The sequence below is a fragment of the Calidris pugnax genome, unplaced genomic scaffold, assembly GCF_001431845.1.
Source record: "Calidris pugnax isolate Ruff unplaced genomic scaffold, ASM143184v1 scaffold15, whole genome shotgun sequence".
Classification (NCBI taxonomy): domain Eukaryota; kingdom Metazoa; phylum Chordata; class Aves; order Charadriiformes; family Scolopacidae; genus Calidris; species Calidris pugnax.
The window spans coordinates 6,273,193-6,293,350 of record NW_015090774.1 but is presented as its reverse complement, the minus strand read 5'-3'; the positions used below and the strand labels follow the sequence as shown (position 1 = coordinate 6,293,350).

The following is a 20,158-nucleotide window of genomic DNA, read 5'->3' as shown; positions in this document are numbered from 1 at the left end:
ATTGTATTGAGGGTTTTATTGATGGTTAAATTGCTGTCACTTAAATCAGGCATAGCACTTTTATTTCTTAGAACAGGATTAAAAAGGAACTGGCTATTAAAGATTTACTTCTGTAAGCCTTTAAATTGCCAAAGACATATCGTTCTGCACAACTTTCATGCTGCCAGCAAATGACAGCATTCCAGCTGCATAGCTTACCTTGTATATTATAGTATACAGCAGTGATCTTAAAATTTATCACTTACCAGTAACATTTCTGAATTATGTTACAAACAAAAAACACTTTCTTACTTCTTTGCAATTATGTACAGTATAAAACAAAACCCAGGGTTTGTGGTAGAAATGCATATGATCTGATCATATACAGAAGACAACATCAAATTCTATGAAATAAATGAAAATAATTGTTTTCTGAGATTAGACTCCCATTCAAGACTACTTTAACTGACATTGCAGTGTGGCACTTCCCAGAAGCACGAAAAATACATCAGTAGACCAAATCCTCCTCTTTTGCTTCACCTTATGACTTACATGGACAAATCTAATGTCACCATGTGTCCTATGCAATCAGATACACGTGTATCACAACTCACTATCTAGGCTTACTTTGCACTAGAGAAGCACTTAAATGAAATCCGATAATCTTAATGTATCATAAACAATATTTATAAAACTATATGTGATGATACTCACATTACTGTCTAGTGAGGAAAAAAACTGCAAAAACTGCTTGGGAAGGAAATGAACATGCAAATCAAATGTTAAAGAACACAATTAAGAAAACCTCACACTAAGAACTGGGACAGTATAGAATGCAGCCATAAAGAAGAAGTATATTCCAAGTAATAGTGCATAGCCTTTAAATTGCAAACCAAATTCTTACCCAGGGCACAAAGAACGCCCTGGCAAGTACTGCCCCATGCTGCCAGATTCCTGCAGAAGTCCAGGGAAGAAACACAGGTTCTGCTGGAGACTTTGTAATCTCTCTTCAAAGCAATAAACAGTGGAATAAATGCAGTTTTTGAAGGAAGTGCCCGTGGAGAGATGTGCTAGAACTGTGAGCCAAAACCTCTCATTTCCTCTTCCTGATTCCAAATTATAAGAAATGGACACTTGTACAAAAAACACAAATGAGAAAAATCACAACAAAAAACCACCCCCTTTTTCAGATAAGTTACTGTTCACCACTCTGGTTTCCTACAGAGGATTCCACTATAAGCAGAAAAATTCTGTGTAACACCGATGCTTCATCGCTTTCTGGAATGAAGCATTAGCAGCAGTATAAAATACACATAAGCTACAACCTGTGTTTTCCCCTGTCATATTAGTTAAAATGAAAACAGATATAATAAGGATCTAGAAAAATTCAAACTATTATCCAAATGAAAGATGTTCAATCCAACTTGTAAATACCAAATACTCCCCTCTTTTGTGAAGATGCTTCAGACAACAGCTGTCAACCAATATTCAGTTATTTATGCAGCATGGAGTCCCTTAAAATGACATTGTCAAGCATTCAAATTATAAATACAAGACCTGTGCACCATAAAAGACAAGACAAAAATTCTCATAATATAAACACTTAGTTTGACTAGCTTTATGTAAGATACATTGCAAGCAACTGTCATTTCTCTAACATAAATCTCAGATTTGAAAGAAGACAGACTGGCACAGAATAGAAATAATTATTGTGAACTGCTTCCTATGTATGCCGTGGCCACAGAAAAATTCTCAACATCTGCCCACTATGAAGTTTGCCACTGCAGCTACTAACACTGCCAGCAAAGTTGCCAATAACTGAATGGTCTGACAACTTAATGCTTTTCTCTTCCCATGAAGAGAAAGTGCTTTACATCACAGATAAGCTGTAGCAAGGAGGCTTACAGGTTTCCTGCATGTGATCGTAAACACAATGAAAGATTTGTCCCTTCAGGAATACAAATTGTCTTTCAGTAATTTCTTTTTATTGATTTCAAATTCCTTCATAAGATCATGGGAAGACAGCAACATGTAAAATTAAGGCTGGTATGATTTAAGAGCTTTTGCTCTTAGACCTCAGTTCTAGAACTTCACTGTACTCTGGTGTCATGTATGCTTTGGATAACAGGAAAAAACAAACAGGGGATTTACAAAGAGTATCAACTGGTCATATCCCTGTGAACAATGATCTGATAGTGGTCCTGGCTACAGAAGGTCCGCTCTGAAGTGAACTCAGTTAAGATGAGTAGTTGTATATGAAAGCTCTCTCGGGGAAAGAGACACTTTGTAGATCCATTACATTCAATAACACAGCACTGGCAATGCTCAATGGCTGTGTTTATAAAGCAAACTACATTATTACTATATTGTCCTGCTTTCTTGATTACTTTACTACTCTGTACTTTAGAATATATACTGTTCCATTACAGTATATACTTAACATATATACAGTAATCAATACTGTTCTAAAATCTAGAAGTGTCACTCAAGAAATTTCCAGTAGATGGCTTCTATGCATAAATTTGCAATTATCTTTTGGAGTCAAGCAAATGTCTCTCAGAAAACCTGGCTCAAAATATTTTTAGATTTCCACTCAATAAATTCATATAAAAAAGTAACCACCTGCACATCTATCCTTCTCATGAACTATACATGCTCCACAAAGAGAAATTTAACAGCTGCATCTGGTTTGCTGGGATCACACTAAAAAAAAAGACAAAAGGAAAGAGAAATAAAATTTATTATAAAACATGTTGAAATAGCAATGACTTAGCTGACTTCCTGCTCTGCTGTTCCAGGCAGAACAAAACGTGACTGAATGCTTTCAGGAAAGCCAAAAGAAAACTACAGCATAGGTGTGTTGCTGCACTAAAATCGCTTTCTCTTGATAATTTCTGGTTTCCAGCTGACAGGATGAGTTTCTTCAGTCTAAAAGAAAAAAAGAAAAGTCTCATGAGGATTATTTTTAACCTGAAATTCACCTGTAATTAGGGTTTAGTTTAAAATAGAGGATATATACTCTATGTGAGTAATATTTTAAACTAAACTATCTCCTATGTAACATTAATTACCTAATCTGTGAAGTAATTAACCCAAATGCAATTTTATATCACCCCACTGTCTGAAGTATATGACAAGACTTGGTTCAGATTTTTTTTTTTTTTGCACAAGGACAAATATCAGGCTGCCAATGGCATTTCAGACATTGTAGTGATCAAAGCACAGGAACAGGAATTCTAGAGACAGTCCTTCCAGTGATATCTATATCAGCACCGGCCGATACCAGAGTCTATGGTTTGCCCAGTTGCAAAATGGATAAAACACACCTTATTCCTTTAGACTTGGAGCAATTCTTGCATATAACTCAATGTAAAAATCCTTATGTTCTTTATATTGAAGGCTTATTCCAATAAACTATAAAATAATCTACTGTCTTCTCCATTAGATTTAGATTTAAGAATAACAGTTTGAAAATAAGGTATTTACACTGAGTTCTAAAAATTTCATGGCAAATAACTGATTTAGACCATACAAAATAGTACAATAAATCTTTCATATTTCATCTTTTTGCTAATACTCTGTTTTTAATGTATACAACCACACACAGTCCTCTACTGGCTCCAAAACACAATGTACATTATTGCATTAAGATTTCTCCAAACTGCATCATAAAGGACTTTTGCAGAAGAATTGACGGACCTGAGACTTATTTGTACTATAGCATATAATAAGAAATTAGAAGTGCAAAAAGAAGTTGTTGTCCTCTTAATATTATTACATACATGTTGCTTTCAAATGTTAATAAAATGGATGACTGTGCATATTGCTTATTGATATGTGTAACATTTGTTTGAAATGTATTGATTTCATGAAAATATAATAAAAAGACACTTTGACATACCGCAGTATCATCTTCTTTGTATACTTTTATGGTTTTATCAGCCTCAGCAGTTAGCAATCTGCTTTCTGACTGGTCAAAAACACAAGCAAATATTCCTGATTCACTGTCCAAAGAGCCTGGTTGTACAGCTGCATGTACTCTCTGGAAATTGTATCCAGTTCTCCAGTCCCAAAGATGCATAGTACCGTTATCAGCTAAAACAGACGGACAAACATATTTAGTATTTTAACCAGTTAATTTGTATTGGTTTTCTAAAACATGAACAACTAAATACATCAGGAATACATCAACTATAATGTTCACGTACAATAGTTCAATACACCTTACAAGGTTTCCCATTTTCTACTTGTTTTCTCCTTAGTTAAGAAAGGCTAATGGCAGCTTCCTTGACTTAATCTAGTTTCGCATCAGATAACCCAGAGAGATGATATACTACATCACAAGGCAATTGCAGTAAGTAACTTTGGAAGCAAAGTAATGACTGACATTCTGAATTTCAAGCTGCCTCTTCAGTATCTCCACTAAAATTGAAGAAAGAGGAATCATCCTGTCAAACAGATGACAGACATTAAGGAGTCAATAATGGGACCTAGGCTTAATGTTTGCAGAGGTTCTATTTCAAATACAGTTTAAACCACTGCCAGTATTACTGCTATTGGCATCAGCTACAAGGCATTCACAGCAATCTGAACTCTGTATTTAGAAGGATGCTCTGAAAGCAATTTTTCAGTAACAAAAACCAACCGCCTCCCAAAGCGCTATCTAGCCAAAAAAAAGATCTAAAAATTCCTCCACAGTTGCCAACTAGACAATAAATCCACATGTTTCAAGAAGGGTGCTTTTACAGTAAAATACTCTGAAGTAACCTCAACTTATTTAAAATCAGCATCAACTTCTTTGAAGTTGCTGTAGATAGCATGAGGATGTAAAGGGCTGGGTGGGAATCAACATCCGAATTTTAATTTAAAAAAACCCAACCTCACAAGTAATAGTACTGAAATGATAGGGTTCTGAAGGGGAAAGTTTTCCTAAAGCCTCAACTACTACTAACAAACCAAAAATTACCTACAAAGATATTCCAGAAGAGTTTTCAAAATAATAATGAAATATTAGCCCAGTCTAGTATTTTGTAAAGTTCTTGTTCTCACTATGAATGCACCACTTGTCAAATACAGCTTTATCCAAATTGTAAAATCAAGGGCCTCCTATATACTTAAAAACAGCCAAGTAAAGCCAACAGTATAATAAGCTACCTTCCAACTCCTGCTTAGCCCATTTCCATTCTACTCCACATCCCTAGCCTTCATGACATACTATATCAAACAGGACCAAGAGCACATGGGATGAAATGGGACCAAACAGATTTCAGTATTTCAAAATGCAACTTAACTCTTACTTTTGATTGGGTTTTTTTTTGTTATGGACTGATTACAAGTACAGAAATGCTTAAGTATCTGCTTCTGCAAACTCACAGAACCCATCTTAAATTGTTTCATCACTTGTAATACTGTGATCTGAGTCCCAGCCTTCTTTACAGCTATCCAAAAGATTAGACAAACAAAATCAAGATGTGAAAACTCAGGCTCTGCAAGTCATCTGGAGCAATACAGTCTGGCCTCTTAATTCACTTTCCTCTGACTGCTAGAGCTCTCCCAGGACAACCTCGTAACTAACCAACTGGTCTAAGACCTCAAAGATTTGTGTTTAACCTCATGCTTTACTTCTGTCTTCCAATGCAATCTTGCACAGTTTTCTCTAGAGCTCAGCTCAAAATTAGTACTTCCTTTTTCCACACTATTTACTCATTTCCTGTTTATAACAGGATCCACCTTAAAAACACACTTACCATCTCCCTACTATGTAAGACAATGCCTTAATCAAAAGATCTGATTTCAGCTGGGATTTCTAGAAGCTTCTTTTAAAGATGCTTGTATATAAAAAAAGTCTACATACTTTTTCTTGTACAAACGTGAAACTCACAGAAACATCACAGATTAGGTTTTAGTAACACATAGTTCCAGCAAAATATTTTTATTACAGTGCTTGGGTAACTAATATATAAAAAATGCTACCTGCAGAGATAAATGTTCCTACATGACATTATTCATGATCAGATACAGTAAGCATTCAGAATTCTCTTCTTACTCCCCCAACACATACATGAACACAAACTTTGGGGGCTCACAGGCCTCTAACAATAATGTATCAGATGATTATTAAATTATTCAAGCTTGTGAGTGAAAGAATTAAATCGATGTGTCACAATAGACACAAAATCTTCCTATAGGCACTGGAGCCAAGTGGCTGGTTACTTAGTTTCAAAACACTTGAACATATAATATTGCTGAGTAAACGCCATTTTGATTCACAGAGCCAAATAAAATTTGGAGCTTAGCTATCTGTCTTTTGAACAATACAAATAAAACATCAGCAAATGTGTGCAAGTAACTTTGAGACAACAGAACCAATGCATTTGTGCTGCATAAAAAAAACCCAGGGAAGATTTCAGATTTGAATGGTACAGCAAGCTTTAACAAGATGTTTCTATATCCTCCATCCACTCTCACTGCACCAATGTGTTACTAACAGAGAGCAGCCAACAAAGAGCCAGATGTCTCCCAGGCAGCTTCCAATTTCCACACCACTCCTGAGGGGACACCGATTCAGACTCGGGAGATCAGAGAGGATGGACTCTGGAGCCTTTTAGCAGCAGGAAGGAAACCTCTTCCCTGCTGCAGACTGAAAGTCCTTTCAAGTACACTTTTATGCACCCAGCTTGGCAACACCCAAGAAAATGAAAGTGCCCTACTCACTATAAAATGTAGTTGTATGCTGTAGCAAGCTTATAGGTCCAAATAAAGGAGAGCTCAGCAAGCATCTTTGTCTAAGGACCTTCATCCACCTCTACATGGGGGAGTGAAAGGAAATAGGAACATGTATTTCTCGTTTTACCTCCTGAGACCAGAACACCATCGGAATTAACAGCCAGCGTGTTGATAATAGCATTGTGACCAGAGAGGTTCTGAATGAAGTTTCCATCTGGGAATTTCCACTGTTTAATATTATCCGGAGAACCAGATGCAAATGTGTAACTGAAAGAAAATAAGCACAGTATATTAAAGTTCAAAATAGCCATAGAGATAGAAAATATCCTTCATTGAAGCTACCGTTAAATGCTAGTTGCAAAGTTACTTAATACTGAACCTGCTTTTCTGACATTTTTACTTTGCATAAAATGAAACAACTTTATGAAGTCATGAATTACCTATCTGTTTCCTTTCTGTTCCGTAGACCACCTAAACTTTATGAATCCTATGCCACATAGGATGTTAATAGGCAAACAAACATTAAAAATGCACATTAAATCAGTTGCTATTCCAGCAAATTTTCAGGTGTAAGGGCATCATCAGCAAAGGTATCAGGAAAAAAAAATGAAACAAAACCCCAGTATTGACTAGTCCTCTAAAACTATACAACCAAGGATAAAGCATGCAAAAAAAAGTGAACTATGAAAGATGGTTTGTTTTACTGAGTTACCCTAAAATAATTGATTCCCTCATTTTAACATGTGGAGGCAGTTAAGAAGGTTATTTGGGTAGCACATATAAAAGCCTGTAGGAGTATCTTCAATTGCCGCTTCTAAGGCATTTGCTGTCTATTTAATAGATTCTTCAATAACAAAACAGATTATTAGGAAAAAATAATGGAATATATAAAAAATATAGAAATACTAAAATATAAAAATACTAGGCTGACAGTTGCTACTGCTTGATAAAAACACTTCAAGTTCTTTTTCAAGGAGGTATGACTGACGAGTCTGAAACAGGGTTGTTTTTTGTCAGAATTTAAGTAAAACTAGGTTTTTTTCTCTGCTATAACTAACAGGCATAGCATAAGATTTTTTATACAGTTTCAGACACACAGATTGGATCAGAATCAATTGATATCAAAGATTCTGAATTTCTGCACTGACAATTTCAGCTTAAAATATTGAAGGTGCAGAGGGACTATAGTTCTATGTGAATCCCTTTTCTCCATTGTTTTAATGGGGATTTATCTGAACAGGCAAATGGCGATGCATCAAAATATAATATCTAAAATCAGAGTACTTCCAACAATACCTGCTTCAAAGATTAAATACAGGAAGTTTCATTTTAAGGTCAGTTAAATTGAAGTGCCTTGTTCACTGAACAACATATTCAAGAAAAACCCATTCTGTTAATCACTGCCTCAGCTTTAGTCAAACACATGTTATTTTACAAAACTACTTAACTTTCTGCTCACCATCTTCGGTTACATATTTATTATTAGCCTTAAAAGCCCAGTGTCACTGGGTACATACGTTAGAGGTACATACGTAACAAGATCTGTGGAATATAAGAGATTCTCAGGATTGCTAACGTACACCAGTGCCAACATTTGGGGAGCACAATCAGTCTAGTAACGGTATTTAAGAACTGATATGTACATTTTTACAGCATTCTCAGCTCATTAGCTTTTCTCATTATTATGCCCTAGCATTCCAAATCACAGTCACATTGGCTTTCCATCACCACCCAATGTTACGAACTGTGAAAGTGTAAAAGAATGAGGAAAGCTTACTGTCTTGGATGTAGCACTACTGCTCTTACAGACTTCTTGTGATTTGTTAAAGTAACTCGAGTTTTTCCTGCCACTAAATCCCAGAGCCGTATGGTAGTATCATGACTGCCTGCAATAAAAAGAAAATAAAAAAGTTGTAGAAACCATCATATTGATTCTATCATTGTTATTATTTTGGTAAGGCAGCCAAAACTTTAGATGTGAAAGAGACAAAAATAGTTAATATTTGTTACAAAAATATGATACTAATGCCACCTCAGACAAGAAGAATGTTGGATTGTAATATTAAAAAAATGCATGTAGTCCGAATGCAGAAAATGTACCTCTCAAAACATATAACAGAAAAAGTGAACACCTGAAACAAAGGAAGTGCAGAAAAACATTCAAGCAATGCATAGCTATATTTTCTTAAACATACCATTAACAGTATGGAATAAACATTACATAGCCCATTTTCAACAGAAAACTAGTAAGAGAAATTGAATGAAATAAAGATGACATCATGAACCTCACATAATTACTGAATAATTACATTCATGATTATGTTTTACAATCATGTTGCTTATGAAGCCATGCCCATTATACCTGTAATAATTTGAGGTTCTGCAGCTTGGCATTTCACTGTCGCTACCGCATTTGTGTGTCCTGAGAGTGTGTGCACACTGGCTTTCGTCCTCACATCCCAAATCTATGAATTCACAGTAAATAAAATCACAGAGGTCAATAACAGGTGCATATTCAATGTATTTTAGGCAGTGGCATTGATTACATTAATTCCTTGCCATAGTTCTACAGATTTAGCAATTGCTTTTAGGTAGCTTTTTTCATACAACAATTAATCATACAACTGCCTCAGGTGGCAAATTTCAAGGGAAAAAGGGAACCTGCCACTAAATTTCTAGACATACAATTAAAGTCAACATAAAACCATTGTATCTTCTAAATACAACAAAGTAATCCTATGTTTTATTTCTTAACTTGGTAGCTGGACTACATTCTCCTGAAGTGACACCGCATTTCTGTGTATTTGGGCTTCAGTTTTTATCAATAACAAGTTAACATAAGCAATCTTAATATTTTCATCTTGACTCGTTAACTTTGGTAAGTATTCACTCTTACAAATAGAAGATGTTGAAATGTAACGATGCCATACTTACTCGTGCTGTTGAATCTCTGCTACATGTTACCAGTACATCTATTGTTGGATGCAAGTCTAAACCATAGACAGCACTTAGATGACCATGGTAATGTCTGATAACCTAGATGAATAAAAAATGCACACACACTAAGCAGATGTTTGAAAGAATATGCTTTGATTTTTATATTCGCCATCATCAAGTAATTCCAATTAAAGAAACTACAGCTTACCTTATTGTATTCAAGATCCCAGCATTTCACTTGTTTGTCTTCTCCACAAGAAAAGAGGTACGGACTTCTTGCGCTTACTATCACCCCTCGTACAGTACTGATGTGTCCCGTCAAAGACAATTTCAATTTACCACTAGCAAGGTCCCAAATCTGTATCAAAATAGGTATTGTGAGGTAAATAGGTAAAAGCTACACATTACACATCCGGGTAAACAGCCCAGGTGTCACTGATCCTGCTGCATTTTAAATTCAAAATTAAAATAGCATGAACTTTTGCTCTCCAGCTACTAACATGTAATAAACAAAATACCAAGTAGAAGTAGTACTCCACTAATTCTTTATGATTATGCAAAGAAATTCTGCAAGCAGTAACCAAGAAATTGTTTCCAAGGGCTGAAGACTTTTTTTACATAAGACAAGGAAAAAACTCCACCCCCAGCAAACCCCAGGTTGTCAGTGATTTCTGCCAACCTCTTACCTTTATAGTTCTGTCAGCAGAGCCGGTGACAAACCACTGATTTCCTGGTTCTACTGCAATACATCTCACCCAGCCCAGGTGACCACTGATAACCTTTAGAAAAATAATTTTTTTTTCTAAATCAGAAACACACATACATTTGCCAACATAATTTTTGTTCTCCAACTTGGAATTTGTTAGTATTCACCAAGAAACAGATGCTCCCCAAAAAGTCAAACATCAAATTAGATCCGAAGAGAGCTTGATTTCTACTTTAGTTAAATGAAGAGACTTCTAGAAATTCATGTTATACACCAGAGTTATGCTTTGAGAGTCCATAATGCTGTGGCTCAACACTTGGGGCCTTGCAGAAAAAGACTGTATTTAAGCACAAGTTCTGTACACTGTTGTATAATGCTTATACAATAGTTAAAGAACAATTAAATAAGATCTTGGCTATTAAATCACACTGCCACAGAATAGCTACCTCTTAAAGCACACCACCACCTTTTCCCCAAATAAGGGATAACATGAGCATGTTGGAAACTTTCTGGTAACAAAACACTGGAGGCAGACATCACAAGAAAAGCTCTAGACTGTATTTAAGCACAAGTTCTGTACACTGCTGTATAATGCTTATACAATAATAGTTAAAGAACAATTACATAAGATCTTGGCTATTAAATCACATTGCCATAGAATAGCTATCTCTTAAAGCACACCACCACCTCCTTTTCCCCAAATAAGGGATAATATGAGTATGTTGGAAACTTTCTGGTAACAAAATCCTGGAGGCACACCTCACAAGAAAAGCTCTGTGAAGAGATGACTTGCTTACAGCAGCCTGTTTCTCTAATTTCTCCTGACATCAGACAGTTAAAAATCAAAACACGTATTTGGTTTCATTGGATGTCATATTTCATGTACAGCTCATTTCAAAAGATTTAAAACACAACAAAAGTTCTTAGGCAGAAATACTTTGGAAAATTAAAGTGGATTCTTCTGACCAGATGAGATCACAGCCACATACACTTGAGATAGCTGTCTAGATTCTTCACAGTCTAGGAATAGAAACTGGCATTTCCAGGGAACAAAATCTAAAAAATAATTCATCTGACCTATTTTAAGTCACCATCTTTCACAAATGACTTCAAACCAATCTTAGGAAGACCAGCTAAAATGTAGGTCTTAAGCAACAGATAAGATGAAACCTACATTTGGTGTTCCAGTTACACTTCTATTTCTGAGTTGCCTGAACAAGCTTTTGTCTTGTTCAGCAAGCATTTTGACAGACCTCCACTAAAACTGCTGACATGTAGAATTAGTACAGTGACTTGAACTGTATTAGCACTATCTCTCAAAAGAAAGTGCTCCTACCAAGTAGGCATTTTTAATTTGGCTACCATAAGTTTCTCATGAGTTTACTTTGGTGCCATTTTTTTCAAATGGCATTTGCCTTAATTTTTATATAGAGCACATTCTAATATTTAGAAAAATCTATATATATTTTCCTCTGAGCTTAAGAGTTTTTTTAGAAAAACACCTTGAGAGATTAACCTTAAGATTTATGACAATAAAGCATTCAGGACTCTACTGAAGATCTAAAACACCTACAAATGGTGCTCTATTTAGATGAACAATACAATACTGATACTAGAGTATGAAATTTTTAAATATCAGGAAAGTCTAACACTCCTAAAGTAATATTCAACCTCTCAAACAAAATATGAAATTGCTTAAATTTCATAGTAATAATCAGCCCTTCAGAAAAAAATGTACATATTCAAACAAATGCGCCTGAGAAGTTACAAAGATTTGAATCAATACTTATGCTTCACGATTTTCCCTTCAACTCGGCTACCTTGCCATACTCATCACCAATATAATAATAAAGATAATAGGAGACTTTGGAGTAATGGCTATTACACCCTAAGAAAATTAAAAGGTAAATTAGACTAATCCAAAAACAAGACCAGAATTCAAACAATCTAAATCACAGAGATAATTTGTGATAAAAAATTGTCAGGTTTCTTTCCCCCATTTTCAAAGTAAGAGAAGTCTGGCTGACTCAGACACCGACTGCCTTTAAGTATTTTTGGAGACAACTTCATTACATTAACATTGTTGGAGTATTTCTTTAGCATGTTATTCATTTCAAATTTTGGATCTTGTCTTTGAGTTCCTCTACCAAAGAATTTAACTAGAGAAAACCAAACTCATCTTGTCTTTGAGTTCCTCTACCAAAGAATCTAACTAAAAAAAACCAAACTCTGTAATGAATTTATAGTACAGCTAAACCTATGTAAACAGAAGGGTGAAATTTACAATATTCACAAAATAGTTTACTAAACAGAACAAAAAAATGTTTGTAATCTAATCTTTGTAATTTAAAGACAGTGTGCACATACAACTCAGCTGTGATCATGTTTCATTCGATTTCATTTTTGTGAATGAGAAGAAAAATCATGCTTTGAGGTCTCTACAGAACATAAAACACTCACTTGTATATGCATGTTCATGTCATACAACAAAAAAATGTTTGTAATCTAATCTTTGTAATTTAAGGAGAGAGTGTGCACGTACAACTCAGCTGTGATCATGTTTCATTCGATTTCATTTTTGTAAATAAGAAAAATTATGCTTTGAGGTCTCTATAGAACATAAAACACTCACTTTTATATGCATGTTCATGTCATATATTTGTAACTTACTCTGTACAGTTTCCAAGGTGGATGCCACTGAGGTTTGGGCATGGTTGGAGCCTTCTTTGCCATTAACGCAGAATTTTTGTTTCCACCAGCTTCCACCATTGCCTGTAAGTTAAAATGAAGATTACTCTTTATGCTTTACAACTTCTCTTTGCCTAAAATCTAAAGCCTTCTCATTCTGACATCTCAACACTGATTAAATTTAGTCAGTCAGAAGATGTCCACACAACACACAAAGGAATCCAAAAGCTATCTGGTGAACACTATATACTTTTCACATGAGATGTGCAACAAACTCACCACAGACATTCCAGGAGGCTGCGAGCGCTCCGAGATCCCAGCATGCCTGTAAATATCGCCCACGCCAGCAGCTGTCCGATTTGCATCCATCCTGGGTTGAATGAAAACAGTGGATTGGAATCAACTTTATCTTTCACTAAGGAAGAGCTAAGGTACCACAGGAGTTCATCCAGTCAAGTGCTGTATATCTCCAAGGATGGAAGCTCCACAAGCTCTCCAAGCAACCTGTTCCAGTGCCTCACCACCTCAAGGTAAAAGGCACCCACAAACAAAATCCCACTTTTCCCTCTTGTATCTAAACAGGATTTCCTTTGCTCCAACTTCTGCCCATTGCCTCTTATGACATCCCAAGAAAAAAAAAGGTACAGGAAAATTATGTCTGGCAAAACTAAAAGTAATTTCTTTAAACATTTTATGAATTAGAGAATTCAAAATACTTAAAGTTGCTCTTATTCTGACGTCTGTGGTTTGTCTCGAAATTCCCCACAGATAACACAAGCATTAAAGACATAACTCAGCAGTACCTGGACTGAGAAGCAGGAAGTGCTACAGCTAAGGACTGTGCTGCAGATTCACTAGGCATCCTCTGGACCTTAGTATCTGCTGTCAGAGCCACACCTTGAAAAAAGAAATAACACAGCAAAAGCAGCCAACTATTAAAAAAATTCAGAAAATAATATACTTGTAAATATGTGTTTATGTAATATCTGTGAACAAGGGCTTCTCACACTCCTGTACTATTAAATCCCATTATTCAATGACATTATTTTTCACATGCAACTCAAATCTGCTGAAATTTTTGTTCTGGCCCAAATTCTTTCCATCTTGATTCTACTACATAAATAGGTACACAATTTCTAGGGTAGAAGATTGTATGATTTGTCATTGGAAACAAAAAAAAGCGCCTAACTAGGAGTAGCGTCCATCTTTTCATCCAGCTTCAACTACTATGAAAATCCAAATATCACAGGAAAAAAAAACCATGTTCTTGAGAAGTATTTGCTAAACTAGGTCCTTTAGTGCAGTTTATTATGCCATCCCCATGTGGTGGCTGGTATCATGCAGTAGTGCCAGAACTACAAGAGGCTTAGTCCTACTGAAGCGAGAATTTCAGACTACAACTTTTAATTTATAACCTCATCCTAAAAACAACAGATCACTTTTTAAAAGTCTAAGAACTCTTTGCCAAAGTGTAGTTTTGGAGCAGACTGGTTAATTTATTCCACTCTCATTTCTGTATTTCTTTCCCTAGCCAAATTTTTGGCAATTGACAAAGGCAACATTTGGGTGAGCTATCCAGGTTAAAAAAAGAAAAAAAAAGAAATCTAATTTTTAACTGTCATATATCTGATTCTATTAAAAGAGCTTGAGGAAACATCTGTGAGCAAGTCTTCTCCCCACAGTCAACTATGCATGATTAATGCTGAGAGTCCACTGAACACTCACATTTGTTAACTTACAAATCAAGCCACAACACATTTTGCACCATACTTGTAATAAACTTAAGCACTAACAGTAAAAGATCAACAGCTAAAACTAAACTGCTACAAGGAGAGAGCAGGATTGATGAGTAACAGTGACAACTAGTAATGGCCAATCTCTCAACACAGAAACATAACTCTTCAAAGCACAGACAAAACCCAAATGACACTAAAATTATTAAACCCTAATATCTCTCAGAGCAAGGTGGTGACACCTTTCTGCTCTAGTGAGGAAAAGGCAGGACACATTCCCTCTTGTCTTTCTCCCCCCTCCGTGTTCACAACAAAATTGTAAGAGCAGCTCCATCTCATGAGTGGAAACACGAGGGGTCTGAGGGTCTTGGCAAGCTCTCCAAGAGAAAGTGGACCAAAATATCAGAGAGGCATTTCCTAGAATATTTTTTTTTATGAAGTTACCAGAAGAGGTGAGATCTCAGAAATGAATGACCATCTTGCAGCAAGCTCACATCCACTGAGGCTTACTGAGAAGACACTGCATCTGCACCTAAATCCTTCTCCTACCTCCTATGCCAGAACTTATCAACTATAAAACTCTCTGTATCAATACCACGAAGGACTTCAATGGCACTTCCCACTACTATCAGCTACAGATTCACAGCTACAGGAAGGATGCTCCTACTAGGATAGAGGATGCCTAATTCTAACAGGAAGGCAAAAATCCCAGGCAAACCCTCACAGAATTTTACTTACCAGGTCCAGGTGGGTATGGATGTGTACCAGTTATCATATACTCCATTTCTTGCCCTAAAGAACAAGAAAAATTCATATTAATAATGAAATTTTATACTGCATTGCAAATGATGCACTCAAATAGGAAATACAGAAAAACAGAGTAGGTCATATACAGCAGGAGAAACCAGCAATCACTTCTAATGAACTGCACTTTGTCATTTCTTAGTTAATTTAATTTGTTCTGGTCACCTCAGTTTTCAAGAGCTCAAGAGTAAAATAACATTATTAACATGGTGATGCCACTCATTATCAAGAGTGATTCACTCTCAAGAGAAAAGTCATCATACTGCCAAAGACAACTTTTAAAGTAGATAACACAGAAAAGGAATGAAGTATTCAAAGAGCATGGGTGACTGAACCCTAAGCTAATCACAACAATTGACTGTGTGTGGTATCAGAAAAGAAATAGGTTCTTTTCTTAAAATATTTTTACTATCTCTCAGTATCTTTTATTCTCAAAACAATTCCAAATAAAGTGCCTTGAAAAAAAAATCATGTAAAATAAGCCAGCATTTGGCATTCTTTAGAAAAGAAGTTTTTGTATGGGATCTACCTAATACATGCATGTTTTACATATAACCAAACATAGGCTGTAAAAACCCCAAATTTAAAATACAGATTTTCCTGGTTTAATAGTCACACTCCTAAAAAAAGTCTGAAAAAAAATCTATGAAACAAAATTAAAAAAAACAACAATAAAAGAGCATGTCCTTGACCATCATGAACTTGTAAAAAGAAATACATTATTGATCTTTCTCCTTCTAGCATTTAAGTACAGCACACACTAATGTTACCATAAAAATTACCCATTTTGCTAATGAGTTACTGGAAAAAATTTCACAGTAATCTATTACTCTTGTGTTAAAAAAAAACTTCCTCCTCATTCTGAATCACCTCCTGTGGACCCTAGCAAGAAAAATACCTATCAATGAAAAACATGGTATTTTGATTTCCATCTTTACCTCCAATGCCTTAACACTGGACTTCAGATTTTACATCAGTGAGACCGTCACAAAAGAAGGGACAAATATAGCACTAAGAGCAAACTAACCTTGATTTCCAGAATACTGTTTGTGTCCATAAGGATCCCCGGTGTTTGGGCCTCCTTTCTCTCTCAAGTTTTCTTTAAGAGTAGGCATGTGTAACACTGAGCCATACTCAGTACGCAGCTTGACTGCCATCTTTACTTTGTGACTGTTGGAAGAGTAAAGCATAATCCTGATTAAACCTGTCTGGAATTGTTATTAAGTTTTTTAATACTTTAAGGAAGGTTTTATTCAACTTGCTTTACAATTCTGATATTTTTTCTTCCTTCAAGACCACACTCTTAACTCTACAGAAACATCTCAACTTCTGACATGGTTGGAGCAATCGCTAACATAATTTAAAACTCTGAGGCATACCAGTAATTCACTGATTGCAGTACTTACCTTTCTTCATCTAAAGGGATAGGCTTGGCATTATCAGCTACAAACATATCATGGGTTCTTTTCAAAGATCTGAACACAAGTGTGTGCACAGAATGCTTTTGGACTTCCTAAAATAAAGAAAAGAATATTTAAATATTTGGACATAACGAAATGAAAAATTCAAAACAGAAACATAAATTGAACTGAGTAGCAATTTCATACTTGAGTACTGTTAGATGATAGAGCACTATTTATGCCACAAACTGCTCTCTTGGAAACTAAAAAATTAAGTTTGTTTGTTAACTGTTTTAATTCAGTGTTCAGCCCAAATAATACTCCTTTTCTTGAAAACTGTCAAGACTTTGAAAACAAGCCAAAAACTGATGTTTTTCCACACTGGCATCTACATGACAAATCCATGAGCATGCAAGCTTTTTCCCCTCATGCTTTCCAGTTCTGTTTTCATATGTAGGCAATAAAGTAACAGATTCTGAAAATATGCCTGTATGTTTTATTTCACTATGACCACAAAAAGAACAAGGGGAATCACCAGTTTCTATGCACAGTGTCACTTTACTTAGGTTACAGCACAGTTTATTGAGATAAAACTTGGGATCAAACCTGGCAAAACTTCTTTTCCTTTTATAACTTTTATTTGTTACTAAAATCAAAACAAAATCTAATTCAGGAACTAACAAGAAGCATTAAAAAGCTATTAACTTATATAGAATATTTGCTTATCAACAGCAAAATTCAGTTTATTAATATTTTACTCCCAAGGGACAAAAAAATCATGAGAAATCTCAGCCTGCTTGCTTAGGTACAGAACCAAACTCTCTGCATGCCTGTTGTTGTTCTGTACATCACACAAATAATGACAATAAACTGGAAGCTACATTAATAACACTTGGCATTGGGTATCACTCAGCTGCCCAGTCTCCAAGACGCATTACACAGATGCTTTTTCCTGTTAAGCTCTTTGCAGGTTCCCAGGTTTTCCTGCCTGGGAAACAGTCCACTCATCAACCCATTTTGGGGTGGCTGTTACCCTCCTAACTCAGTAGTACCTACTCAAAGTTTTTGCTCTGGCTGCAAGTTCCAGGTATTCAGTGAAAAAAAAAACCACAAAACAAACCAGCATTTGGAATTGGGTTAGAAATTTCATACAACTGGAGAAAGAAATAAGAATTACAGTAGCCAGTTACTATTCAACAACAGCAGCCATCAAAATCACCACACAAATAATAGATAACACAAAGCCTTCCCAGTAGGAAAGGCTCATCTACAACTATGTTTTGACAGAGGCACCACCCTGTAAAAAAACTACTAGCAGTGTTACATGGAGCAGCTGTCTTTGCATCTTCTTCCATGCTCCTCGCAATAAGACTTGCTATGAGGTGCATCATATTCGCCTCGCAGTAACTATTCCACGGCCTATACAATCAGTGGCCTTCTCCCCAGCTTTACTTCCCAGCCCTCAAAAAAATCCTACCATTTTTTTGACTAGCTGACAAAGCCAGTTCAGTCATCTGCGGCTGGCCATCACAGCATCTCCTCCCCAGGGCCAATCCCGCACCCGCGTTAGGTCTGCCAAAGTAAAGCTACCGCCCACTGCTTACTCCTGCCCCCGACCCACAGAGCCCGCAGCCCCGCACCACGGCCCCAGTCAGGCAGAGGCCGCGGCTCTCAGACCGGCGAGAAACACCCCTCTCCCTTCCTGCGGGCACCACGCTGCCCCCCGGGGCAGACTGGGCAGGGGCTGGGAAGGCGGAGGAACCGCCGTGATCTGTTCCCACAGAGGCGTTTTTGTAGCCAGGGGGAAGAGAGGCTGAGGAGGTGCGGTGCGTGCCTCGGTGGGCCCCGGCCCCTCCCGCCCGGCCGGGCCGGGCCCAACCCGCCCCGGCAGCGCTCTCCAGTCTCGCCCGGGATGTCTGGTCGGGGAGGACGCGATGGGCCTGGCCGGAATCCCCCTCGCCCCTCACCTCCACCATGGCGCCGGCGAACCCCCCCGCCACAGCTCTCTGCCGACCGCTATGGAGGCACTTCCGGCGCCGGTCCCGCGCCGCACCGGAAGAGACACGACGTGCGAGGGGCGGGTTAGATAAAGGAGTAGAGGGGCGTGGCCGAGCCGGAGGGGCGGGGCTTATCGGCGGCCGCGGGTAGGGCCGGGTATCGCCGGTTCGAGTCCCGCGGCCGCTGCGGGAGCGCGGGGTGCGACTCGGGGCGGGGGGGGGCGGCGCCCACGCGGGACACATTTACGGTCCGACCCCCCCCAGGCACCGCCCCCGCGAGGAGAGGGCTGCAGTGACGGGTACCGGCCAGGAGAGCGCGATATTCAGCTGTGGGACAGGCAGCTGGTGGTTTCCAAACCTCTCCTGGAGCCGTGGAGAGGGTGGGTGACATCTAGGCAATGGTTCCCCACGCTGGGGGACTGTAACACGCTCTGGTCAGCCTGATTTTGTAGAAATCCGTGGCCTTTGCAATTGTTTTGTGTCGTGCTGCGACAGCTTTTAAGTGTTCTTTTCTTCCTGAGTTCTCCAGGGCAAAGCCTGCTCAGGGAACCACACAAAACCAGGGGGATGTGGAAAAACCGCCCCAGGACTGAAATGCAACCTCTAAACAAAAGCAAACAGTGCGATGTGCGATGCTAACCGCTATACCGCCTTTTGGAAAAAGTATCTTTAGTTTAGGTTCCCCAGGACATCCTCTGGATGGAGGCTGAAGTTGTGCGTGGAGGAGCTGAGAGCCCCCACGCTTCTGGCGAGATGGGAACGTTGTGAAAGGGCAGAGGTTGGAGTTCTTTTCAAATTCTATCCTGATACTCCAGCAGATTCTTCTCTTGCCTTCATAAGCAGAACAACCAAATGCATCTGTGCAGATAGGCACCTGCTTTCTTCACACACACTCATCGGCTCCTAAAGTCAGGAGGTCTTGTCCTCCCTCACTAAAGCTGGGGTTTGACAAGCACATCTTTTGCAGCTCCACCATCACATTGCTCATCTTTACCACTAAAGCAGCCACTTACCACATCTGTCTTGACGCCTGAGCTGTAAACAGTTTGCAAACTGTTTTGAGCTAAAAGTAATCCAGTGCAACATCTGTTGGTTCAAAGCTCTCCTCTTTATTAGCTACAGGATGGCATTAGCCAGGGATTATTTCTGGCACATGAATTGCCTGCTTGACATAATGACCATCTCTTC

The 20,158-nt window shown here is 37.8% G+C and overlaps 1 protein-coding gene across 1 annotated transcript; it reads right to left on the bottom strand.

Annotated features, from left to right (window-relative positions):
• Window position 1: 1 nt before the first annotated feature.
• On the bottom strand, window positions 2-19,033 carry PLRG1 (pleiotropic regulator 1). Its single transcript, XM_014945119.1, has 15 exons — window positions 18,941-19,033; window positions 16,980-17,086; window positions 16,601-16,743; window positions 15,508-15,561; window positions 13,840-13,933; window positions 13,316-13,406; window positions 13,019-13,120; window positions 10,329-10,421; window positions 9,851-10,000; window positions 9,640-9,741; window positions 9,068-9,170; window positions 8,483-8,591; window positions 6,833-6,972; window positions 3,881-4,074; window positions 2-2,907 (listed from the first exon to the last, which is right to left on the bottom strand). The coding sequence occupies exons 1-15, from the start codon at window positions 18,947-18,949 to the stop codon at window positions 2,848-2,850; spliced, it is 1,551 nt and encodes a 516-aa protein (XP_014800605.1). The 5' UTR covers window positions 18,950-19,033; the 3' UTR covers window positions 2-2,847.
• Window positions 19,034-20,158: the final 1,125 nt, after the last annotated feature.